The sequence below is a fragment of the Melospiza georgiana genome, chromosome 4, assembly GCF_028018845.1.
Source record: "Melospiza georgiana isolate bMelGeo1 chromosome 4, bMelGeo1.pri, whole genome shotgun sequence".
In the NCBI taxonomy this organism is placed as follows: domain Eukaryota; kingdom Metazoa; phylum Chordata; class Aves; order Passeriformes; family Passerellidae; genus Melospiza; species Melospiza georgiana.
Window position 1 is genome coordinate 66293508 of NC_080433.1, and position 27957 is coordinate 66321464.

Here is a 27957-nt window from a genome sequence, read left to right on the forward strand (position 1 = left end):
TCTAAGTAGGAAAGGAAATTTGCATCCAATTATAAACAGGAGATATGCTTCCTCTAGTTATCCTGAGATATTTCTATTTGTGCTAAGTTTATGAGCTAGTGCCTTGAAAACAAGTTCATCTGTGAAAAGCCAGTTCAAAATTCCCAGGTAGGCTGGTGGTCTGTAAGACTGACAATTCAAGATTGAAACACCTGGGAGAGATTGTTTGATTTTGATGAAACCAGGCAGCAGTACAGCAGAAAGATTTTACAAGGAGCCTGTTTCCCTCCCTGCTTGCCAGCTGGGCTCCTAGGCAACCCAGACAAGGCAAGTGTCAGATGCTGCAGCCCATGAGGCAGAATAACAATAACCAGGCTCCAGAAGTCCAAAAATGCCCAGCTTCTCTGCAGATCAGTGCCATGAGCTCAACAGAACAAAGCAGCCTGACCTCCCAGTTTATGGGGAGTTGCCATGGAATGGGATTTCTGCTCAAACATCAAGCACGTTTGCTGAGGAGCTGATGGACTGTCAGAAGAGTAGATATCCCCATGTTACTGTGATATTTTCTGAAAATTCGCTTCACCAGGATTTCTTCTCCTGAGAAGATGAGAAGCCTCAGCTTCTCCATGTTTTGTGATCTGGAGATTGTTTATCCAAACATGTGAATTGTTTTTAATTAATGACCAATCACCAGCAGCTGTGTTGGACTCTGAGGAGTCAGTCATGAGCTTTCTTTATCATTCTTGTTAAGCCTCCTGATATATCTTTTCTCTTTCTTTAGCATAGTTCTGGTATAGCATTTTTAATATAATATAATATCATAAAATAGTAAATCAGCTTTTTGAGAACATGGAATTAAATTCTCATCTCTCACCTCATCCTGGGGCCCTCACAAACACCACATCCTCAACACTGTGATTGCTCCCTGATTCTGCCAACACACCCAACACATGTCCCCTTCATCCAACCACACAGCAATAACTGATATCTAGAAAGACTGACAGCACCAATTTTGAGGTTTTTGACAGCAATTTCTTGCCAGCCTGAGCAGCAGCAACTTTCAGATTGCTCTGCTCTGGATCAGCCTGCCCAATTAACTGTTCCTGAGGTTAGAGGTTGATCACAAAGGCCACAATGCCATCCTCTCTCACAGAGATCTTACACTATGTGGATGAATTACTAATTGACTAGCTGTGTACATTTTTCTTGATAGCAAAATTACCGTTTTCTTTCTTCCTAACAGGGTGGTTTACCAGGCTCTAATGCAGTCTCTGAAAATACTGAATAAAATCTCTGACCTGACAAAGTGGCCCTCCAGATGCTGAGGAAAAGTTCCTAACTACTTTTACCCCCTTGCTTAGAATACTCCATACTTATGTTTGTTTCATCATTACATCTTGCACTTTAAAGTTGCAAAATGACCTTGTAAGTAATGACTCTCCTACAATTCTCAGAAGTCTTGTAATTTGAGCTGCAAGTTTTACCTTGCCACTTATTGTTGAGTGATTTACCACTAAAAGATCTTTGCCCAGTGCCTTTGCTCTGCAAGTACCATTTCTCTTTTTCTCACACTATTTTGACTTTTTCAAGCTGAACCTCAATTAAAAAATTTTCATCAATTTTCATTTTTTGCCGCATTTTAAACAACTTTCAACTTTGCTCTCAATTCTCTGTTATCAAATTACAAAATGTAATTGTATGTTCCTGTATGGTCCTATTGTCCAGCTACAGAAATGCAAACTGAGCCTGATAATGCACTCTGGACTGTGTAGCTGTACAGAATGTAGCACCTGATTTCATTATATTCTACTGCACAAGTAGCAGAACAGCCACTCAGAGCACCAAAACATCCCCAAATACAGACTTTTTTTGTGGACAGACTCTTTCCACTTCTTTCAGATCTATCATTCACACTGAGTATATGCTGCAGAAACAGCCTGAGTATGTGAAGAAGACTTTTTATGGGAAAATCTGCTTGATCTGCTACATGCAAGTTGGACCTGATGATCCTTATGAGTCCCTTCCAACCAGAGATATTACATGCAGGACATTTTGCTCACATCCTGTCTTGTCCTGTTGTGCACTTTTTACTTTTTTAACCCACTGCTCATGCTCTGTATGATGCAAATATTCATTTTCCTGAAGATGAGGACTGCAGGAACAATAAAAACTGACTCAGGCAGGAAAGGCTCAATGCAGGGACAGGACAGGAGGGTCTTGCAGCACCTGCTGAGGATTAGCACACCCCACCCAGAGAGAATACAGGCTGCAAATCATTGCAGGCTGGCAGGAATGTCACTTTGGCTGTGCTGCTTTCTCCTATTTCCAGCTTGCTGTTTGGCACCCTGGAAGCATGATCCTAGGCCAGGTGGATCCTTCCTCCTGCTCTCAGTTTACTCTTTGCTCCCAAGGCTGGCTATGCACAGTCTCTGCCTGCTTTAGCATGCAGTGCAGTTCCTTTTCATCTCCCTACAGAACAATAACAAGATGGAATCAAGCTTCCCCTGCTTCTGTTCTCGTATTCTGTCTACAAGATACAAGTCAATGTCTCTTCCTCCAGCCTGGAGCAAAAGGAAATGGCCAAGGCAGCTGAGCTGAGCATCACTGCTGAGGCCAGGCCTGCCCAGCTGCACTCACCAAGGACATGGGCAACTCATGAATCCAAATAGCCAAAGCCTTGAGTTCAACAACAAAAAAATTCAGCCAAGGACTTTTGGACAAATACTGCAGTGGACTTATCAGCTCTGTTGACAGGTTAGGATTTTGATACTTTCTGCCAGATGTACAACTAAGGATCTTAGGGATTTTTTGACAAATGGCTGACTTCACTTTAATACACAAACTCATCTCAGTTAGGTACCAGGACCATGTTTAAAGCTGCCTGATGCTTGCACCTGAGGGCTTGTGCTGTTTGCACAGGCATGAAATCAAGCCTTTCTTTATACTTCTCATGGTTCCTTGCTTCCAGAAGTGAAGCACTAAATTCAGGTTACAAATAACTGGACAAGAATATAGGGGATGCTTTAAGCAGTTCAAATGTGTGCTAACTGCAGATATCACTTCCAGCTGTTGTATTTGGGACATAGGAAACAAACAAATTAACAAAGAATGAGAAAAATCCAGTTGGACTTCAAGAGCACTTTCCAGCTATGTTAAGAGACCAAGCAACAGAAGTGTATTTGCTAAGTTCTACCAACATTCTGTGAGGTAACACATACATCTGTTTAGTTGTGTCCATAAGGAAAAGCTACAATTTATAATCACAGCACTAGGATGCTAATTGCAGTTCTGTAGTTTACCACACAGATACTCCAACAGATGTAAATTACAGTTAAGTTCAAAGTATGACCAACCCTTTCTCATTTGCAAATCAGGCTCCTGCTCCATCTATTCCGCTGAGATAATTCTTAGGTGTCCTCCCTAAAGCTCCAGACCAGCCCTGAATCTTTACTCTTCCTGATATGCCAACCACCTATAATACATTAGCTTTCTTCAAACATTGCTTAAACCTTCTTCACAAAGGCTCCCATTCCTCAACTCTGCAACATAATTTATACAAACTCACAGAAATTGTTCTCAGCCTCTTGGTGTTTGTGTTTAGGTGTGGTGAGGATGTGAAGGTTCATCTATTCTCCTCACCTATCACAGTCCCATGAGGATGATGACTCTACAAACCCTGCCTAGTCCTTAGGGCCATCCCCCTACTGCTGCAAGCACCTTGGCAGCAGACTCTGCTGAAATGCTCACATCTTGTGAGAAGGGTCCTGATCTATCTGCTTATAGGTATCAATTGCTTATTGTCTTTGATCTTTTTTTCTGAATTTATATAGCCTCCAACTACAGAGCTTCTTGATTTATTTTTGAGCAACACAGACAATAAAGAACAGAAACAACTGACTTACACATGCCTTTATTTTGGACAGAGTGGCTGTCTCTGTAGAAAAATTTGTTTTCAAAACTATTTTTCCAAAGAGACACTCCAGGTAGATAATATATTTTCAGCTTCCGGGCATATCAGATAGAAGCCCTGTTCAAACTTGATTAAAATCATTATTGTGTGACTAAAACCTGCAGACCTTGTAAAGTTTAACACCATCACTTTGGAAGATTTAAAAAAAATCATTCCCTAAGCATTGGTTTGGGTTTTGTTAAGCAGCAAAGTCTTAGAAGTACTAGCAGAGATGTGAAGTGTTAAAAGGCTACTAAATGAATAACAACTTGTTTCCTCACTAATGCAGAGTTTGAGTCATAGCATGTGGAAAACTTACCAATGGCTACAGGAACTGCAGTGCACTCAGACATTATAGTTCAGGTAAGTTTCTTTTCAGATCTTTGTGTTTAAATTGATGAGAGAAGGTTTTTTTCACTCACTTAAAAGATGCCTACATGAATTGACATATTCCTTCCTATCCTTTATAATTTAAAATTAAATTACAAGTTTTGATTGATAGGACCAACATGCCAGCACAGGGAAAATCATTACCAAGCAATATATCACTATATTATTTACTTAATAAATTTCAAGACCATGTCGAGGTCATTTCACAGTTCTGCAACATAAACTATTAGAATTTTAACTATGCTTCATAAGAGCTGGAAAAAGCATTCTCAGACATGTTTATCTCTTTTTATATTCAAAATTTTCTGACCTCAGTGGCCAAAACGCATTACTGTATTTATTACTGCAATTCTCAGTTATTAGAAAACCAGTAGCTCAGGCACTTTGACATTAGAAAGAGAAAATGAGAATCATATTTTAACAAACACTGGTTCCATGATACAGTGACATTATGAAAAACAGAATTGTCTAGTTTGTTGATACATCAGATTGTCAATGAGTTCTCAGTAAAATAAAGTACAATACCTAATACACCTACTATATGCATCCTAAGGCTATTAAATACAATAAAACTAGCTTCAATTACTAGGTTAGCTGAATTTTTCAGGACTGATCACAATTACATACTTCTGCTATATTCATAAAGAAAATATACATTTCTATCCATTACCTATCTTATTAAATGGCCATGCTGAAGTACTATATATTGTTGCCTTCATCTCAGTGGTGTGCACTTGTACAAAGGATCATGAACCACATGAGGGTGACTAATTCAAAACTGAACAACAGAGTCCTTGTGTGCCCAGCACAGCTGGCACTGCCTGTGTTATTTTAACCATCTGAAGACAATCTGTTCAGGAAGGATTCTGAGAAACTTTGTGTGCTCAGGTATCATTTCCCTAAGATATGAAGGCTGACCTAAGCTTAACACAATATTTACCACTTTCATACAGTAACTGACAGGAAAAATATTGCTTAGGCAGAACAGGTTTGCATTATGTCTTCTAGAGCAAACCAAGTTTCAAGAAGTGCAGAGAAAGACATGAATAGATATAAACCAAGCAAGAATACAGGGCAGCAGGACCACAGTCATCTTACAGAAATGGCCCAATGTCCCAAACAGTCACATCATTGATTCTTTAAAGATTGGGAAAAGGTGGGAGGGTAGCTAATAAACATGCCCTAACCTAAACCTCCTTCCAGAGTTAGACAAGTTCCCAGTAAAAATGGGAATGTTTATAGAGTTTTGGTAGTCAGAATAATTGTAGGAATTCTTTTGAATTGTAGTTCACCTTTTCACTTCTAAGGTGACAAATTCTGGAATGGTGTTGTGTTGTATTCTTAAATTTACCTTTCAGATTTCTGTGGCCTTGATGATAAGTACAATCACACCTGCTGAGGAGATTAAGATCAAATAAAACAGGTGGTCACACTGCAAATATCTACACAACCTTATACAGCTGAGTGTGAAAATGAAATTTGATTAATGGATGGTGCAGTGGAGCACTCACCCTGCCTCTCCTCAGTGAGATAAACACCCACTTCCAGCTGTAAGGAGGCAAAACAAATCACAGTGTTTGGAGTGCCCTGCTGAATTTGAGGTATTTCCATGATTCAATATTTTTTTTTACAGATAAATGAATTATCTTTTGGCTGTTCAACTACAATATTGTACATCTCCAGATCAAATGAAAATATTTTATTTATTTTATGCACAGCATATCTTACTGGTTTGTTTTCTGCAACCATGTACAGGTGCCTTGTAACTCCATTTGCATGGCACAGCTCTCTGAGAACACAGTACTCAGCCCTATGTGCTTTTTTGAGTTAGGACAAGGACTGTGTTCTTTATCTGCTAGTCTTTCTATCTTCATTGTTATTCTAGCAGCAGGAATTAGTCTGTGCAGAGGAATATGGATTTGAAGGAACAACAAGCAAACAGATTGTTTGTAGCAGCTCTAAGGGTTCCTTAATGGACACCCACACTTTAACACAATAGATTTACTAACATAAAAAACATTTTTACTCTGTGCAGTATCAGTGAAGCTTCTGCCAGCAAAATAAATTCTACTGATTTTTTCATAACTTATAAATACCTTTTGACACAGACAAACACAAATTATTTTTAGGAAACAGCCCCACACTCTGAAATGCCCCATCTGCAATGAGGTTTAAACTTTAAGTTTAGCTCAGCTCAGAGAAGCACTGTGTCCCCATAAGAGAAAGAGAACTACAAGCTGCAAGCACGTACTTAAAGCAGGTACAGGGAGATGGCATTATGTGTTCATCTTCTGAAGCCCTGCTGCCTTTTGCTTCTCCCAAACTTTCTGAGACCTCTTGAAGACTTGCAAGACACAATGCTCAGCAATCTGAGACACCAGCAGTTTTACTAGAACAAGCTAAAATATGGGTTAAGGAGCAAGGGACCACTGCCATTCATTTACTTCCCTTTACTTTGATTGGATATTCTGTTTGTACCTGTCTCTACAGCAACCCTTGCTGCCCTACACTGTGGGTATCTGTGCAGTAAAGCCATTACTCTTCAAGTAGCAAAGAAGATATGCAAGATTTATGTTACACAGAGTAGACTTTTACTTCCAAAGCCTCAGGTTTGGGAGTCTTTTTGATTCAACTTTATAAGTGCCATGGGGAATACCTCCAAGGCCAAAAAGGAGAGGTGAATCACAAAGCTCAACCTTCAGCTTTTGTCTGGTTTGCAGTCCCCCTCTCCTCTTCCTTCCAAGACCATGAATGTTATGTTGAAGTTCTTCTAACCAAAGTGAAATGCCAAAAACACCATCTACTTTCTCGTGACAAAACCAATATATTACATTTCATTGAGCTTATTGACAATGTGCATAGACAGCCAATTTTCCAAGTCAAATATATGCTTGTATATCAAACCCTTCAGAAATAATTAATACTAATATTCATAATGCTGAAGGAATTCTTCCTTTGGCTCCATCTGGATCACAGTTTGGTGATGTTCTGAGGCATAAAAATTCATACAGTTTTAGGTATACAAGTGTGAAAGTTATTAATAGGCATATCGATCCCTCCTTTTTTTTTAGAAACCTTTTAAAGACTGAGTGCTGTAGTCTAATTCTGTACTTTGTGGGTAAATGCATCCATTTATTATTTTCAGCTCTGGCTTTTGTGTCTCTCTACTAAAGTATGGCATAAGATTAAAATAGAAGCACCTAAAGCTTTCCCATATGTTGCTCATTATTTCCACCTCCATTCACTTTGATCTTTAAACAAAGAGAGCTCCTTCTATTTCAAAATACTCTCAAATGAAAATATTTAAATTATTCTATTGCTCTTTTTCCAGAACCTCTGAATTTTTATCATATCTTATCTGCTTTTCCCCACTTCACATCAGAAACAGAAATCACGACAGATTACAAGTATTCCAACAATTCATGAAGTAACATGCCTTTATGAGAACTATCTGCTTTAATTTTTCATGCTTTTGCCCAGAAGTGCACACACTGAAAGCCATGAAAATTTTCTTCCTGACTGGCTGTGGTTAACTCAAACATGAAAATTCTGTTGAAGATTTTTTCACTTTTTAAAATAGGACTTGCCATATTTCCTGTACATAAATTTTACATGGTTTCAGGTTACGTTTATCATCTAGCTTTATTAAATAACAAATTATGAGTTCTACAAAGGGTGCATCTCCTCTCTCCAGACATCCTTTCCAAACAGTTAACTGAAGCACTAGGCAAATCTTTCTCACATTTTTTCTTTTAATGTAATCTGATTCCAAATGGAGAGCTTCTTCCCCCCTCACCTCTTTTAACCAGACTACTTAGCATTTTGTAGACAGGCCCATCTCAAAAATTGCAAATTATAGCTGACTCTGCAGTAGAAAACAATTTTTAGTACAGGAATCATTATATCTGATAGTATCCTGTGTTGTGGTTATTTGTAACTATTTACACTTAATGAGGACCTTCCATCCCCTCCCAAGTTTTCTATAAATCTTCAGATCCTCAGAATCTTTCATCTAAGACATTGCTCTGGCATAAGAAAAGCCAAGAACTGTATTTCTAGCCAATAGTGCTACAAAACCAGAAGTGTACCTTTCATTTCTTGATATTTATTTCTACTACAAAAAGACAGATTTTGGACATAATTATGAATTTCTTCAGCCATTGAACTAGCCTTCTCTGAATAGGGAATTTTCTAGTCTGTCAGCTAAATGAACATAAGAGTACTCACGTGTGAATAAACAACACAAAATATAAAAAATGACACATTCTTAGACCCCCAGAAGTAATGTTATTTGAAACTATGACTGCATATGGAAAATAGATCAAAGCCTACACATTTATTATAATTGTTTATTGGTATGCAATTATCTGAACATTACTTCTTCCTGATCAGGAAAACAACAGGCAAGGAACCCATCTTCTTGAAGAGTTTACAGCTGCTATACATGACAAGCAGATGAATAACAGCAAGCATTTTTATAAATTCCTTATAAAATATTCCTGACGCAGGTGTGATATATTAGAAGAGGCATATGTGGAATTTGCCACTTAACCACCTTACTTAGTCTAAGAAATTCCAAAGGAATACTCAGAGAATTTAATCAAAAAGCCTCATTTTCTCTACAGAGAGAATTTAGGATTTTAAATTTAGCTGTCTAGTTTAGTTCCTTGTACTAGGCTTTGTGAATAATTGTCTGTTACTCACACTAGGTTGTAAAAATTAATTGGAAACGATCTTCAAGAAGATTGGATGAATGACCATGAAATCTCACCTGTATTTTGTGCAGGTAGAGTTTTGATGTGAAGGATCTGTTGGATTAAGTGTGATTCTTGGCGAGACCTGAGCTGATAGCAAGAATCCCGAAGCTAGGATAATGAGTGCTACAGCAGTACCTAAAAATACAGATAAAGAACAATGTGACACTTTTCTCCAGAGCACATGAAATAATTCTCTATTGAATGAACTCTGCTTGGGAAAGCAAGGCACCCCATCACTATGCAAACAGCATTCCCTAAGGAGCTGTGATGAGAACCTAAGAAAAAAAAAACCCTTTGCTACATCCACATCCTAAATTAGGTTAGATATTAAAGTCAAGTGCACCAGCTGTCATGTCCAGATACTAAATTAGTAGGTCGAGACTCCTTTAATCTGTGGAATTGATGACTGCTTGAATGAACAGGTATTATTATTTTTGGTGTTGAAAATAATGTTGTAAAGGTAAAATTTATTAGTGGCTTTGAAATGACCATACTTTTCTCCACTCCCACACCCAGACTTGCAGGCTTTTCTGTAAAGCAGAAAGTAGCACCAGCTTCTTCATTGACTCTAGTTCCCTTTGTGAAACTAGAGAAATTTGACTTTTCATAAGAACACCGTCAAAAAGTGCAACAGAGAGCACACATAACATCTGCTGGGAAAAAGTCCCCTTCCATCTTTTTGCTTCCGTTTTCCCCAGCAAATACCTTGTGCACAAGCTGGACAAAATGGCAAGAGGAAGATGACAAAATAGGTTCACATTTTGTGCAACAGGCCATTACTGGAATATAACTCATATTATCTGCCACACACACAATATACTGTATCATTTTAATGAAAATTGATAAACCTCACTACTCATGATAATACTGCAGCTGCCTCAAACTCAGACTTTTAAAACTTCAGCTCTTGCTACTTGATGACACATTGAGATCTGTGCTGCAGAAAGGTTTCCTAGTTGGCAAACATACCAGAAGTATGTGAAAAACACACCCAAGTATGTGACAACCTTTCTCAGAGATAAAAATAACATCTGAACATTTATAACATTTATATAATAATGTTCTCTGTGGATATGTCTGTGCAAGCAGCCACAGCCAACAGGCAGGAATGGCTGGACCACACATTGACCTGAACTGAGACAACTAAGAGCTTAAACTATATGTGCAGAAAGCACCTTCCCACCATGAGATATTCCATTCTTGGCTCTTTTCTAGCTATGGCTGGTAGGTGCACTAATAATCTCAGTTTTCAGGGCAGGCTGGATATTGCACTAGATGTCCTGTACTTTCAAAATCCATAAACCAGACAGCAGATATATTAAGAAAGGGTCTATAATCTTACTTATATTTGCTCTAAATATGCTCTGTGTTGTAAGTCAACCAAATACACTAACACTCACTTCCAGTATCTTTGTAAGTATATTGTTTCTTTGGAAAACTACTGAATATGTAAACCCGGCAAAGGAAATTTAATATGTTTTCATTCTGTGGATGTTTTTCTATGATGAACAAAATCAAACAATCACAGAACATCATTAGCCCAGGTGGGAAAAAGAAAATATCCTGAAGATATTTTAGACCCCCTCTGTTACAAAAAGAGATACAAATTGTACAATGCTCAAGTACCTTTCAAATTGACAATTTCTGAAGGGAAGGAAGAAAACACAAATAAAATGAATAATATACTTGTCAGAGTTCCTGCATGCTTTTCAACTAACAGCTTTGAATAAAGACATTAACTAAAGAAAAAAGCAGAAGAAAAATAAAGAACTTGTACAGACAAGATATAGAAAGATATAAAATGGACAGGAAACCGAGACAAATCAGTAATTGTAGTAAAGAGAACTAAAACAGCAGGGGGGTTTTTCAGAAATTTAGTATAATTTTTCATAATGTTATCTGGAAGGTTCCATTTTTCAAAAGTTTCTAATATTTTGAGAATGACAAAGACATAATGAAATCTAAAACATCTCTGCCAAATGTTTTCAGAAAATAGGAAAAGTTGCATAAGATTAAAAAATTAAATTACAGTATATTGGCTTTTAATCAAAACATTAATGTTACTCTCTGATTATACTTGTAGGTTTTTATCTAATAAACATCTAATCAATAAGGTTTTATTAAAAAAAAAAAAAAAGCCCCACATCCTTGCAGCAGCAGGCAAAAGCAGTAGTTTTGTCTTCATTTTATGCAGTGGGAGACTGGGGCATACCTGTCCTCCCCAAAGACCAGAGAAGCTGCCAGTAATAACTCAGTGTAAATTGTAATGTCCTTAGAAATGCAAACCAAAGTAGAGCTGTAAGATATGTTTACCCCATGAGAAAACTCAACATGGAAAACAAATCCATCAGTAGATTTAGTAATTATCATTCTATTACACAGCCCTCTTGCTAAGGAAAAGATATCATATCCACCACTACCTAAATCAAATGTTGCATGACAAAATTCTAACTAGTACAGAGGGATGATGTATGATTTCATGGCTGTCATTATTTGTATTATCCTTAAGGAGGGACTGTAGGATAAAACCACAGCAAGCATTAGAGCTTGGCTCAAGTGATGCTGCAGACAGGCAGCCAGCAACCAGCCACAGAAAAAGACCATTTCTACTAAACGATTACTTTGTGTCCAAACAGCATTAACAAATAACTCTTTAAATGCATTATGCTCCATTGTTAATTCTGTGTCTTATTGCTATATCCTCTTCTGATCCATGACTAACATGCTTTGTAAGAGACACTTACATCTACATTTCAGATGTACAACCTTTGAACATGTTAAGCAGAGCCAAAAAGCAAAGAGCTCTGATAATATGAAAAGTCCATGTTGGTTATCACAGCTATACAGCTGGGTGCAGATAAGCAATAAACTCTTGGGGGTGGCTGGCCAGACTTCTAAGATTAGTGGGGCCAAATAAAAAACCAATCAATCAATCAATCAATCCTCTGTTTCAAAAGGCATTAAAGGAGAGGCAGCACCCAAGAATCAGAAATGTCAGTGCAAGCCCTGGAGAGATGCACACCACAGAAAGACAGGACAACAGACAGTCTGCAGGCACAGAAGGACATAGAAGGGAGATGTAACTGATGTGGAACAGACTAAAGGTAGCAATTTGAGATTTTTTTTCATATCTTTAAAATGTGAGAAACATGCTTTGAGTAACTGTGTACCAAAGAACTCGTGTCACTCTGTTGTTGCTGCTCTGCCTATATAAACACATTCAAATACTCAAGTGTAGATTAACTCAGCTGAGAGCTGGGAATTGCACACCCAGTGACATGGCAGCTGGTGTCCTTCTCTGCTGTGGTGCACTAACTAGAAATTTGGATCCTTGACAGCAACAGCAGAACAAAATATGAAGAAAAAAGATGAAGATATGAAACCCTTACAGCTAAACATTTGTGAACACTATTTCAAGAGGCGCAGGAACAGTTTCTCTTTACAAAACTCTGCTCTTGGAAACATCTGAACCTTCCAGACATTCAGCCAGAGGCAAGTTTGGTCACAGATCACTTCAGCAAAAACGAGCACAGAAGGCAGGAACAAGCAGGGAATTACCATCCTAACATGACACACTGAACACAGGAAGGCTGCTTGCTCTGCCTTTCTCTGCTTTGAAGAAAAGACTATGTGATGAGTTATGGTGTTTGAGTATTTGGACAAAATATACAAAATCACAATTCAGTCTGTGTATCTCATACTGGAGGTGAATTAAAATCACATTAATGTATGTAAGCTATTTACTGCACTGTCTCTGAGGTAACTATGCAGAGAACTGCATTACTCTTTACAAAGTGCTGCAATGGCTATGCAATATGCTTTCTCTGGCACACCTTCATCAGATGGTTCTGAATTCCAGTTAAGAAGCCCAAAATTATATATGAGATTTAAAAACTAACCAGCTTTGATGTTCCAGGCATTTGATTCCTTAAACTGAAAAAAAGGCTAAATGAAAACATTGTAAAAACATGGCTTCAAGGAGAAAGTCATCTCAAAAAAGTAACTGGCTGTCACCTTTAAATTAGCCTCTAGCTGTGGTATTTTACTAATAGGCTTGAAAACATGTAAGATTTCAGAGAGAAGATGGCATCAACATCGTAATTTTAAAGTTAACTATTCTGAAAAAAGCTGTACTTGAAATTTTATATTCCTTTAACTGATAATTATGAGGAAAATATTATACACTAATGAAACACTCACCTGTTAAGCTACCAAGTGTGAGTTTCCGGCGACCCATTCTTTCAACAAGCCAGACTCCCACAAGAGTAAAAATAAAGTTTATAAATGCTGTCAGTGCAGCCAGCCAGATTGCAAGCCTGTCATCTTCCACTCCTGACATCTGCAAAATGGTAGCACTGTAGTACCTGTGAAGGGAGGGAGAAACAAATAAGAACACTGTTTATTTCAATTTGGCTCATGTTATAGTTTCTGATTCAATTTGAAAAAGATGATAACAAATATCAAGTATGACCTCTTGCATAATGCAGTTAAAGACTGACATACAATCACCCTGGGAAATCAGGCATAACCAAGGCATAACTTGCACCTGACTAAAGTTTTGACTGGAGGACATCAAGAGATGAACTGCCATTTTTTTGGCTGTTTATATTTTCAACAGTCAATCACATTCTGCTCGAAATGGGGTTTGCATTTTTAATTTAAATTAATCTGCCTTTCATATTCATCCATTGCTTTATTTAATAGGATTTTAGCAGTCTGTATATTGTCTAGGGAAAGACAGCTCAAAATCAAATAGATTTTCAGTCCTCTTAAAGGTCATACAGAACTAATCTATGGCATCCAACATGTTGCAAGTGACACTCACATCCTCTTGGTTTTAGGTTTTGCAGTCTTATTTCAGTGCCACTGAGATGCACAAAACCCTCTCCATGGCATTACTTTTGTCTTAACCAAAAAATGATTGCTTTGAAATGCCTTAGCACTACTCTGCAGGGATGTGAATCTGCACCCAACAGGAGCATTTGACAGAATGTTCTACTTCTTTCTAAACGGAATCAATTGTTCCACACAAACAATAACTCAGAAAAAATTGAACTGAGCAAAATGAAAAGGGAGGAGAGTGGAAGCCTTCTACCATTTTTCACAGCAATCAAATGAACACAGACTTTATGCCCATGTTCTCATGGAGAGCTAAATAAATGCCCAAGGAAACACGAGTACTTTTGTTGATGCTGTAAAAGCACCTTTCAGCTTCTATTAATTTATGCTGACTGAAATACTGAATACTCAAGCCCTCAAACACCTTGCAGTCAACAGGCTATCACACAGGAATAACCATCAAGAATGTCAAAGCTTCTTTTTTTTTGTCTCTGGTCAATATGTAGCTTGCTGTATGTCCCCTTGTTGTCTAACACCCAGATGTGCTGGCCTCAGGAGTACCAGCAGTTCCCATTCCTCTATTCCAAGCACATTCTGCTTTTTACTTCACATCAACAGCCCGTGATGGGGCAATATGCTGAGATGCCATTCAAGACACTGCCACCCATGACTGACCATGACTGTGGTGGGTGTTACCCCTCACCCACAAGGCATTGAGATTCTCCCAGTGCAGCCATGGGGGCAATGCCCACACAACCAGCTGGTGGAGCAGCACGACAGGGCCTCCAGAGTGAACCTGCTGGCACCGGGGACCCAGCAGCTACAGGTGGCTTTGAGCCAGGCTGGGTCAATGCCCACCCCTTAGAGACTGCAGTGACTCACCCAGGCTCAGCTCCTGTCACAGATCCCAGCCAGGCTGTGCTTCCCAGGGAGGGAAGATTCATGAAGGAGAGACATCAAAACATTAACGTGACCTCGTGTCCTAAGGCATCCCTAAATTAAATTGCCAACTGCCTGTCAAACCTTACGTAGTAGTGCACTGATTCAGCTACCAAAATGACTCAGTCTCTGATTTCCCAATACACATTTCTTTTTCTGCATAAGGGTAGGGAAATAATAAATGTCAAGGGTTGGCCTGCTGACACCTACTATGAAACTCCTATTTACTTCCACCAGACAAGGTTTCAGGAAGCCAAATTTAACTCCACATATCTAAATCTTCTTAAAATCCAATTCTACTGGGAAGTCAGAAATTGCCAGTTGTCAAGCAGCAATGTATAATGCACTGTCTATGCAGTCAAAAAAAGCAAAGAATAAGAAATCACATAAAAGCATGCAGATGTCTACTGCCTAATCCCTACAAGCATGTACCTTTTGCCCCCATCATTCCTTCTGGTTGCTTATTGCACTCACAGGTTATATATTTTCAAATAGAAGCCTGCTGTTTATCCATAAATAAACAGCATATTTCATTTCTGTGGAAAACAAACTTTTAAGGGAACTTTAGAATCTGCAAATCCAAATGCCAAGCTACCAAAGTCTGGGTGTTGAGCAGTGATGTTCAGTTATTACAGCATAGCAACTTATTTTCCAGAATTTAAAAGGGCACTTAAAAAGACTGTAACAACTACTAAATATATTTAGTATGTTCATCTGTTTTAATGTGCTCATTTTTTATACAAGTCTGTGCAGCCCTGCCTGTATATTAATGTAACAAAATGTCAGACTTTTCAAGTTCTTCCTGACAAGGGAAAAAACCTACATGGCAGGAAAAGGTTAAATTGTGGTACTATACAAACACAGCTAATACTGCAAGTCCTGCAGGGAGTACAGCTTCAGTGACAAAGTTGTGCAATCCTAGCTTATTTTCTAAAATGTACAGAAAATTTAAAACACATGTGAATCCTTGGAGTTTTTAGGCAAATACTGTATCTTAGAAAGCAAATAAACACATGCAAATACAAAGCCACACAAAATAATTGAGTTGGATACATACAGAAAGATTTTTAATATAGTTGATTTCTGAGGATGTCAAAATTATTAAGAAATTCAGCATTATGAATTGTAATATCAAAAGCAGCAGTGAAGAAAAATAAACCCGAAAACACTTCCATATTCAACATATTCAAGCCTCCTCAGACTGTCCTTTGATTCTATATTGAAAATGAACAGTTTTGAAGGAAATTAAGCATCCTAAACCACTTTCCCTCCCTTTTTCTTTTAATGAGTCAGGGTGTTTTAATGGCAGCAATGTTGAATGTTTAAAGAAGAGGATAATTTCCTCCCTTCAAGCAGATCTTACAGACAGCTCTGGATGCATCGGGGTTCCCAGCTTAGCATCTTCAGCAGCAGAGAAGCTGCCACCATGCCAGGCTTTGCAGCTCCCAGGGAAAATCAATGTTTGCCCTTAAGGTGCCATCACTGCCTTGAGTGTCCCCCTCTTCCACAAGATGCTGCTCCAGCCCACCTGTCAGACTAAATCCACTCCAACAAAGTATCTGCCTCAGGATTTCAGCCTTTTTGGACAGAATTTATAACTCTCATAAAAGTAATGAATAAAATCTAAGGCTCTCTTTATAGAAACCTGAGGAGCTCTTCAAGGGAAAGGCTGCCACATCATCTCTATGTCTGTAATGGATTTTCAGGATCAGTACCTGGGAGGCAACCTGGGGAGCTGCCACTATACACTTAAACTAAATTAAACCTTCAAATCCCCTGTTTGGCAGTAACAATGTACTGTGTTATAAATGCCTTCAGCACAGACTGAAATGACACAGTGAATGCCACTTATTACAATCAGTATATTATGGTAATACAAACACTCAGAATTTAGTACTGCTTAACAGATAACTACATACATCCAATAGGTTCTCTTATTCATGTGTTATTCATGTACAAAGTACATGAAAATTATTTTAAAATTACTATATAATTATGGTAATTAAAAAAACACAGGATTTATTTCAGTGTCCAAACAGACTAAAATCTATAGCTATTAAGCAAAATAACTCTATAGCTATTAAGCAAAATAAGTGTACCCTCTCAAACAATCTCTGTTTGACAGGGATTAAAAAGCTTTAGAGGATTAAGATCACCAAGATACACAAAGAAATTCACTCCCTTAAGTTACCACAGTACTATCACACAACTATTGGGTTATGTGAAAATACTATTGCAGTATCTGCTGTGAGATTGAAAAAAAAATTCCTTTTTTTACAATTTATTTGCTCTGCACCAGATACCTCTTTTCCAACAGTCAGTGTGCTTTTCACATTCACTTATTTCACCTATTCATGTGGGTCCTTCACAGGACCTCACAGTTTCTCACCTGAAACTTTAGGGGACAGAAATTGTTTTGTTCTTCATGACAAAAAATAGTAAAATACAATGAGCTGGATCTATTTATGAAAAGAAAAAATATTAGGCAAGAAAATAATACCAAACTATGTATCAGTCTGCAAAATAGTGTTCTGTAAATTTTCAGACAGAACCCTGCAGTAAAAATCTATTGAAGAGATAGGTTGAATTTACTGAAGAGATAAACTGGAAAGTAATAGGCAGAGCTGAAGATCAAATGAAAGCACTGGAAGGAACAAAGTCTTTATCATCCTCCTTCTCTTCCTAAAACAAAGATCAGTTTCCAGCATAGAAAAAATAGGTTGGAGCCCATAACACTTGTATGTTTTGCACTGCAACAAAAAGCAAAGTAATATCAACTTTACCTTGTCTTTAGTGCCTTTACTCAGTATGTGAGTGCCTAACTCTTCATCAGAACTTTTATGGAAGAAAACCACCACTGCCATCCCTGTTGTATAAATTGAGACCACTGGGGCTTTTGGGAGAGAGGAGGAAGAAGAATGACTATTTGCAGTTATCCACCAGTACTACCTGCAGCAGAATAATGACACTCCAGAGTCTCAATGCAGATAAGGGCTGTCTGCAAATTACTGGGTATAAAAGCAGGGAAAGAAAATCCCCCAGGTGTTTTACAAAACATACCTTGTTCAATTATTCATTTATTCTGACAATTTCAGTTAAATTTAAATTAGGTCTAATATATTCCAGGGTATTCTAATGCCTGCTGTAAGTGCTCTGGAATCCCAAAAAATGAAATCAGTCCTCATTAAAATCAATAGACCTGCAGAATGTACATAGCACTAAAAAGAGAGAAAAATCAATTTAAAGCCAAGGCCAGCAGCAAACAATGGGAGTGCAGACACAGTAGTCTCAAAAGAGCCAGGAGCCAGCATGCTTAGAGCAATGGGATTTGAAAGGTAGGTTCAGATTAGATATTAGGATCAAATTCCTTCCTGTGAGGGTGGTGTGGCAGTGGAACAGCTGCCCAGAGAAGCTGTGGTGGACAAGCCAACCCTGAAAGTGTTCAAGGCCAGGCTGGGTGGGGCTTTGAGCAGCCTGGTCTAGTGAAGGTGTCCCTGCCCATGGCAGAGGGTTGAAACTGGGTGATCTTTATGGTCCCTCCAAACCAAAACCATTCTATGCTTCTGTGCTTTTCAATTTTAACTAGAAGACACTGCATTAAAGATATTTTTCTTGCACAGCATAACAGGCCAGAGAATGGGCTGCACTTCTGGAAAGGCAAGAGGAGGCAAAATAGATAAAAGTAATTTAACCACAAGTATAGCTACTGAGATGACAAACTGTCCTTCTGAAAAAAAAAAAAAATGGAAAAAAATAGAACCAATCTCAGAGCCTATTGCCAGGGAAAAAGGGTCGGACAAAGGGCAGGAGAGCTGAGAAAGCCAACAGTGAAAGACTCAGTGAGAAAAACTCCTCTGCAAGGTGAGGTTGGGCAAGGCCCTGGCACATGGGGCAGGGTGGAAGTGCCCAAACAGAGCAAGGCAGCCACAGCAGCCTCTGGCACTGCTGCACAGGAGCACCTAAAGCCCCTGTGATGACCCCATCACACACACCCCATGCTGGAATAAATGGTGGAAGCCTTCCTTAACAATGTTACATTAAATATACACCTTCATTCCATTCTTAATTAGCCTGTTACAGCACCAGAAACACACACACACACCACACACAGAAAAACCCTTAAAACCCTATTAAAAATCCCACATTCATTGAGGGAAAACTGCAGGATGAGCAATGAGGAAAAGCAGCATGCATATGTGCACATGAGCAGCTGTAGCTGCAGTCACTACTGGGCACAATGCCCTCACTAGTAACAGTTTTAAGCATATGTCCTGTGTAAAAAAAAAAATAAAAATAATTCTTTGATATAACTGGTACAAAAGTCTTCCCTGGACTTCAATGCACAGATGTACCCATATTACCAAAAGTCATTTCAGGACTGTTTACAAAACAAACCCAAAAGGGTAATTCTGGAGTGAGTCCATCTGAGCTCATATTTGTGGTGGCAGATGAGATCCTTTACAGGAGTACAGGTTTTGGCAAAAAAATCCTATTTTGACAACCTCAACTGACCATTCTAAATCTGCATTCAGGAATTCATATTTTTAGATTTTTCTGGAACCAAATTCTAAGAAATGGCAGGTGTTCAGTGTCTTTCAAATCCATGCCACTCACTTGTGGTACTTTAATTGAAATTTCTAAATCCAGTCTCAGGTTTTAATACTCATATAATCAAATATTACCCTTGTGATAGATTTCAGACATACACTTCACATCATCAAGATCTCAACAGACTTGTATATTCTCCTTGCTTAGAAAACAAAAGTAATTGCACAGCAAACTTAAACATGTGCAGCATGTGAATATTAATTCAGCAGTGTCTGCTTGTATTACACAATTCTTTTTGTTGTCCTTTGTCGCATCTGTTCTAGCAGAGAAAGGAAAAAAATCACAGCAGATCCAAAAAATTTCTTGTGGTGGCATCACCAATGTAGTCAGATTTTTTTCATTTCATGTTCAGGATGGGTAAAACCATAGGATTTATGTTAACATAGCATAAAAATGACAATCAAAAAACCCAAAGGATTCAAATTCTGATGTCTGAATGATTAATCTAGCCAAATGCAGCATTTAGATGATGCTTTTGTAATTTCCTCTTCAGTTTCAACAGTAAAACTTGTCAGAATAGCCTCGTTCTTTCCCTCTCACTTACTAAAAATGAATCTGCAAGCATCCCAACTATGCATTTCTGCTTTTCTGCCAATAAACAAAACATCAGTCTCAATTTTTGATGCTCTAGCCTGAGAATTCCATCAGACCTCTTCCTACCCATGCTGCTTCACTCTGTGCCCTGACTATGCTTTGTAGAGATGCTCTGCTTACAGCAGAGGGGAGAACTGGAGTATAATTCCCAGTCCAAAACCTTTAATAGAAAAATATATCAGCTGTAAAGACCCAGAACGAGCTTTTAGCACCACTAGAGAACCACTTGCAGAAGCTGAGCTTCTTTCAGCAATTTTACCTGAGGAAACTGAATTTACTCACTCCTCCAAGGATTTAGCTTTTAGCTGGCACTTTCCTATTTGTAATGTGAGTGCAAAAACATTTCCCCAGTGCTGCCAAGTTGGTGACGTCTGCACCGGTTGCTGTTCATAAATGGTAAGAACAATTATAATTACAGCAGCTACAAAATAAACTTCTAGCAGAGGCTACAACACATTTCTATGTGCTGTGAGATGTGTTTCAGCATAGCCTGCACGATGGCAGCAAAGTGAGGTGCTGTGACTGCACTACCTGTTGAAAGGGACAAACACACTGCTCTTCAATACAAAAAAATCTGCTTAAGCGCCACATCAAAACTGCTACAGCTACAGAAAGCACTGCAAAGACTCGTGTAACACAGAGCTAAAGGCTAATGTAATAGAGCTGCATTCTCTACAGAGAAGAATAGTAACCTTTTAATCTGTGAACCATATGCTGCACATCAGATTTGTTTGGTAATCCCTAGAGTGTATTACACTCTACATACTTCTATTCAACAGGGAGATTCCATTCTAAATTTATACAGAGCATCTTACAGTGTTCTCAAAAAGTTATGTATGACTTAACCACATAGGAGAGAACTAGCTGCCACCCTTTACCACTATGTCTTATGTATAGTATTTACATATACTTTGCATTGAAAAATCAGTGAAGCTGCTAGAAAATACATGTAAAACAAAATTTTAGATAAAGTTGAATGAAAATTTCGACACAAAATCAGTAAACAGCTGGAAAGATTCTATGCTAGATATTTATGTGAGTCCCATTTGAAAATACATTTTAACTCCTCTCTGAAGTAAATCACTGTTACTTGGAAACCCCTAATAAAGGATAGATACAGAACAGTCTTTGTGTTTAACTGCTCTGAGCAAATACTTTCCACATCCAGAGTCTTGCTTTGTTACCTCCAGGTAAAGATTGCTTTCATGTTTATAATTTCCTTGTTGCAACTAATTAAACTGCCAAGTTTTAAATTCCTGGCAGCTTATCCAATTCAGACCAATTATTCTATGTGCAAGGACAGCTCGACTACATTAAATTTATGTTCTCTGTCCTTCAGAATTCATCATGGGAGCTCAATGTCAAGATAAAAAAATCTAAATATTAATCTCAGTTCTATGACTTTGTAACCTTGGAGATGTAATTTAATTTCTTCATATTTGTTTCTTCTCTGCAAAGTTTTAAATAACTTTCCAAGCTTCTCATGAGAAAATTCATATGGGGATAATACTTGAAAACAGCCAAAAGAAAAGGGAGACAAAGTAGGTGTTGATAAGTTCTCCTGCTCACCCCAAGCATGCTGTGGAGCTCTGTGTTACAGTTTAGAGATAAATTGGACAGGGGGAAATGTCCAAAAGGGGGAGATGAAGAGTCAGGTTATTCTTCAGGGCAATGAATGAAAATGAAATCCAGATCTTTCTTTTGAAGTGTTAAGAAGCTAAAATTGTCTTTTGCTACCTTTCAGACTCTGATTAAGAAGGTGCTGTCAAGGTCATTTTCCTCTCCATAAGAGGAGCTTCTTCTGGAAAGAATGACAGGACAGACCAGCTCTGCTTTGAACACAACGTGCAGCAATTCCCAACACAACCTCAGCATTTATGTGCTCAAGTGACAGGTACTTGAAAAATGCTTCAAAAGGCTCCAGTAATAGCATCAGCCCTAAGCTCTGCACTTGGCAAGCACTAATCACAAGAGCAAAGTGAAGAAAAATGAAGGTATTCTTTCTTAATTAAAAAATGGAGACAAAGAATAAGGAAGAATAATTACATTTCTTTAGTTGTGTATTAATCCTACAACATAGTGAAAAATTAATCTAATCATAACCATACTACACAATCTGTTTTGTACCCACTGATGCATATATTTCCTTACTGGAAATGACTTTAATGTACCAAACAGTAACACCCAGGGTGCTACAATTCTCAGCTAGGTACAGAACAAAGGGCCTCATTGGGAGTTAAGCAGAATATGCTGCTGAAATAAAGATTCATTACACACACCTTAGTATGATGAGAAGGCCCTGGGATTCCCCATGTTAATACTACTTCAATATATTAATGTATATATTCAATATATACATTTACAATAAAACCAAGTGCTGAATAGTGCTGAAAATAAAAGCTTTAATAAGTAGGTAGTCTGCTGCATATTATGTTGAAAGTTTCCCTCTTTGAGCTCTAACATCATTTTAAAACATGAAAGATCTGATTTCTGATAGTATCAAACTCGGTGAAAGTATGAACAGGACCACAGTGAAAGGAATAAAGTTAGTCTTTCCAGCAGCTTTTTTTCACAACCTTATTGAACAAAATTTTTGCTTATACCTTTACTCATAGTTCTTGAGCAATGCCACTATCCTCAAACTAAAACTGAACTAAAAAAATCAAAACTTTCCAGTTAAAAAAAAATTTCAACATTTTCTTGTTCTATCAAAACCACTTACTTGTTCAAAGAATAGGTATCTGGTTCCTCTACAGTTTGACTTTGCTTTATAAAATCAATGCACTGTATCCTATTTATCCCATTTTATTTTATCTAATTATTCTTCACACTTTAATTTTTCTTTTTGTTGGTACTCCTGTATTCAATAATTTCTAACTGTAATCTCTTCAACCAAGAGCTGTTCTGCTTTACATTTCTACATCACTTAGTGCAGCACTATCCTGCTTCTCAAATAAGCCTTTAAAATGCAATAATTACACAAATACATTTTATTAGCCTTGAGGCCAGCTACCACAAAATTGTTCATTTAATGAAACAGCTTTATGTTTTCTTGTATTCATATGCCAATAGTAATTATTGCTGTCAATGGATTTAATGGTCTCCCTTTCCAAAACTTCCTATGATTCAGCTATTCCTGGATTGGGGAAAGAAAAAAAAGTATACTTTCAAGACTAGTTATTGCATTTTTCTTTTTTTTTAACAATACCAAGTATATAAAATACAACATAATGTATACAGAAAGCCAGAAAAGTCCAACATTCAAATTAATGGAACCAGAAAAGAGGGGAAAAAGTCCTATTGCCACACTGACTGTACCATTACCTTATCTGTGAAATGAATTGTGTTCTACACAGAATTGTTTTTATACACATTTTTCAACACTCAAGCACTCTCAGCAGGTAAGAACAAATGGCAACCTAGACAAGGTTTGTTTAGAATAATCTTATGGGTCTTATATAGTAAGCAGCAATCAGCATAATGTTGCCTGAGGCAAAGGTAATTCAGCTGTTGTGCATTCAAAAGAGTAATTACTGTACCTGGTTTTGATTATAATCTTAAAAAAACCCCAGCAAAAATGTCTTGCCAAAAATGTAAAAAATAACATTGATTTTCCCCTCTGGACTCTGTTTCTTTCTTTGATGATGACGATGGTGATGATGTGCTCAGTGTTTGTAGGCTGCAATATTTAACTCCATTCAGTTTATATTCACAGTTCACCCAGTAGGCTCTACTGAAATGCTTATCTGGCAAATACCTCTCACTTCTGATTAGACAGGTTACTTGGACATCAGAATGAAATTTTTATTGAGATAGGAGTATAGAACAGTGAAGAAACTCAAGTGAGAATATGGATGCATTGGTTAAGGTCTCCAGAGGAAGCCAGTCATCTTAACAGCTTTAACTCAAATCCCACAACTGGGATTTTGCTCCAAAATGTCACATTGAACAAAATTTACTTTACAGTTGACAGCCTCCATGTCAGGTATCTAGAGAACTTAGGGGCATACATGAATTGTAGCTGAAATATTTTAATTAGGTAGCAATTACAGGGCAACAGGCATCTGCCTTCAGACAGTCAATTCTTCCCAGAGGTCCTTTTAGAAATGGCAACCTTAGCTAAAAACAGCATCTTGACCTGACAGCTCAGTGACAGAGGACAACTGCCATCATGGCATGCAAGAGAGATGATAAACTGCTTCACAAAGTGTTCAGCATCAGGCAGTGGAGCCCTGTGGATCCTCACTGCACTGCCTTTGTTGGCCTCCTAAGGAGGACTCCAGAAATAACACTGCAATAAAAGTCCTTTTCTTCTCAAAGTGGCCAAGATAAATTAATCCCAAAAGGGTAGGAACAGTAAAGCCAAGAGGAGAAAACCCATCACAAAAATGAAATTTCTATGAGTTTCATTGACACAAAAGAAAGATCTTTTTGCCTGAGGAAACTGCAATTAGCAGTCCTGAGCAAGATTTCATTTTCAAGAGGAGAACCAAAGTGCAAATGGAAGATAGAGATCTACAAAAATATGAAACAGCAGCAGTTCACTGAGCAGACACACTTGGCTTATGAGACAATGGAAGAGTGAAAAATCTCCTCAAGCAAAGCTGTCCATGAATAGGCTTTTCCCCTTTTAATGGGAAGGTAATGACTAAAGGTAATTCACCTAAATGCTGGGAGACTGTTTTGATATTTTGCACTATTTCTTCTGGCCCTATTAACTTTAACTTCCTCAGATATGACCTAAAATGTTTGGAGCAAGTTATTTATGAAACTATTTATTACATATATACATGCATACATATATATATATATATACACACACACACATAAGCATGTATTTTTTATTTTATTTATTTATTTAAGAGTTAGCAGACCTATTTCATGGACTAAGGGACTAGGATCTAGTAATTTGGCTTCTCATTTAGTTTTTTCCTTTCTCTTTTTTTAAGGTCAGACAGAGGTAAATTTGTCAGCAGGTGACTGAATGACTAGTAGGGTGACACTGCCTTTGCTCTGCTCATTCCCACTCAGAGTAAAGCATCTCTGCACATAGGAAATCTGGATCTTTTTGTTATCTCTCTATTCCCAGCCACTAAATCTGGATGCTGCTGTTTTGCCATAACCTACCTTTTGTTATTTGGAAGGGTTCACAAGATTTAAAAAAGTACAATCATATGGATGGCATTGGATTAGTCACACACAAGGTCAGCCAAACAGTGACTGGCTCACAATAAAAAAGCCAGAGTTTAAAACTGTGGAATACAAAATAATCCCACAAAAATTCAATGGTGTAGTACTATCTGATACAAAGAAACATTTAATAAAATACAATTGTATTTTTCAAATATTTCCAAGATAAGAGGAGTTAACAGACACTCCAGCACACTAAAACCTCACTATTCATCCAACTTCTTGCTTGTGTTTCTGTCTGGCTTTCCTTTCTGACTGCTGCCTTTGTCTTCACTCTTCTTGGGTTCTAATTTGGGCTTAATTCCTTCCCAGGATCTACTTACTGCATCAAGAACAACACCCAGAATCCAGCCAAGTAAGCTTTGTCTAAGAGGGAAATGCTGACTTTCTCAAATTGAAATTTGTTTGGGGATCCTTGTCAAGAGAAGAACAATATGTGCATCTGCAGTAGCAAGACTCTCCACACATGCAGATTCACTGTTCCTCCTAACTTATTTCTAATAACATCACATACCTGCAACAACATATTTTCTTTCCATACTTTAATCTGCTGAGAAGCTAACATAGTTCTTGAAACAAAATTTCTGCAGAAGTAATCCCTTAAAGCTAAGTTGCTCTTTTACTTTCTAGTTCTCCAAGACACACATACTAAATGTGTATTCTTTTCCTTAAGATTTTACCTTTTCCTCTCAGCCTGACCTCAAGCTTTAGCCTTGGACTCTCCACACCTCTCTAGAGCATGCAAAACTCCACTGGGGCTTCAGCAGGCCCATGGCTCCTGACCAGGGGAGAGCCTGGCACTCTTCGCAGAAGATAAATATTTCATTGTAAAATACAGCATGCTGCAATATAAAATATAAATATTCTGGGGTTAGAAAGTAAAGTTCTAATAAGTATTGTACCCTCAAACACCAACACTGACATTGCAAATGACAGACCTTACTTGCACTGGAAAAAAATGGGTGACATCCAGCTATTTCTCACAAAGAATTTAAAATCTGAGCTTCATTTATTAAAAGTGCTGTCACATACCACCAGCAAAGCTCCTTTCTCTCATTGCAATAAATACAAAGGACTATCTATGTGGTATTTTTTTCTCCTTTAAATGGAAAAACTACCTTTGTTAGAGAAATGAGACTCCCATGGCCAGTGCAGAAGCTGCTGTCTGTGACATTTGGCAGCACAAGACTACGACCTTCCTTCTGGAAGGAAAGCCTGCATAAGGACAGAGCAAGCTTTTCATTGGTGGGCATTATAGGGAAAGAGGAGGGGAGAAATCAGATCATTATATTCTACACTTAGAAGAGAACTGTCTGCAGAATTACACTGTTGGAAGCAGAACATAGTTTCATTGCTAAAGGTTGACTGCATTACTGAAATATCTGTCTCCAGCACCAGGAAGGACTCAGTGTGCTAAGTGCTGTTCAGAAAAAGAACAATTAAATCACCTCTCCCAAAAAGCTTGCAATACAAACACAAGGCAAAAACCCCAAATGGATGCTGACAGATGGGGAGAGATGAGATAATGAGGAAGCACCATTAATTCCTGACTTGAGACCACGTCAGCACATTGACATCATGAACTGCTCACAAAGATTTTGCTTTGAGAACAGTGCCTTTTTTTAAAGAACCACATTCAGGAAGAGAACTTGTATTGCAAGGAAAAAGGAAATTAAAGGTTGAGAGCTTACAGTAGATAACACAAGTGAGAGGCCTGGATTGGGGAAACACCAACTGGCATTGGGAAGATTGCTACTACAGAGAAAGGAAACATCAGTTTCCCTGAGTGGTCAATTATACAACTGCACAGCCTATCTACCTGTCAGCTCTGTCCTTCACAAAGAACAATCAAAGCACAAAAAACCCCTAAAGCTTTTAAGCTCTTTACACCTAGGCCCAGTGGCTACAGTGAGCTGTGCTGTCCACTGGGACACCTCTGGCTGGCAGAAACCTGCATGTGGAATAAGCCCAAACTCACCATATTGATCTTAATAAAAATACACTGGAGCAGCCTACTTCAGGGTGCTGAAAGCTCGGATCATCACAGCATCTTCATGCTGGAAAGAAGCAAGCACCATCTCTCAGCTTCTCACAGCAATTTTTATTAGGAATACTGAGAGAAGCCAAATGGATATGTGCTTTGTCCTTGAATGCTGGAGATCTGGACACCCCTTGAAGGTTAAGGCTGCTCTTGCCTTAGATGCTCCTGCTGCCTTAGCAGACACAGTAACATTTTCTTCAGACACAAACCTTATGCCAGCTGCCTTTTCATTCAAGCCCTTATCTCAGACTGGCACTCAGAAATCTGAGTGACGTAACAGTCTGCATTTGATGGAAATAACTGTTGGGCTGGGAGCTGTCAGCATTTATTACAGGCATAAAGAGGGCCACAGAACAGAGACCAGAGAAAAACAGAACTTACATGGTTTTGAGAAGAGGCAAAAGTGTATGATACAAAGGTAGTTTCTGAAGAAGGAATACTGACAGAATGTTAACTTTTGCTAGTCATGTTCTCACATGGGGTCGCATGGAAAAAAAACAGAGACAACATATATGAAAAATGCATTGAAAAAAATCTTAAATAATACTTATCTATACTATAGACAGGCAGACCTGTCTATGTGAGCTGCCAAATTAAAAAAATTTCACATTTAAAATGTATCAAGTAATAGCATGCACACAGCAAATAAGTGTGCCTTGTAGCCTCTCTTC

General features: G+C 38.1%; 1 protein-coding gene across 1 annotated transcript in view; it reads right to left on the bottom strand.

The window, feature by feature from the left end:
* Positions 1-27957, bottom strand: part of SLC2A13 (solute carrier family 2 member 13) — a 144820-nt gene that overhangs the window by 32925 nt on the left and 83938 nt on the right. Inside the window, exons 5-6 of the mRNA XM_058022407.1 lie at positions 13276-13439; positions 9090-9210 (exon numbers count right to left, since the gene is read on the bottom strand). Of these exons, the coding sequence (XP_057878390.1) occupies positions 9090-9210; positions 13276-13439 (285 nt within the window). The remainder of the gene's footprint in view (positions 1-9089; positions 9211-13275; positions 13440-27957) is intronic.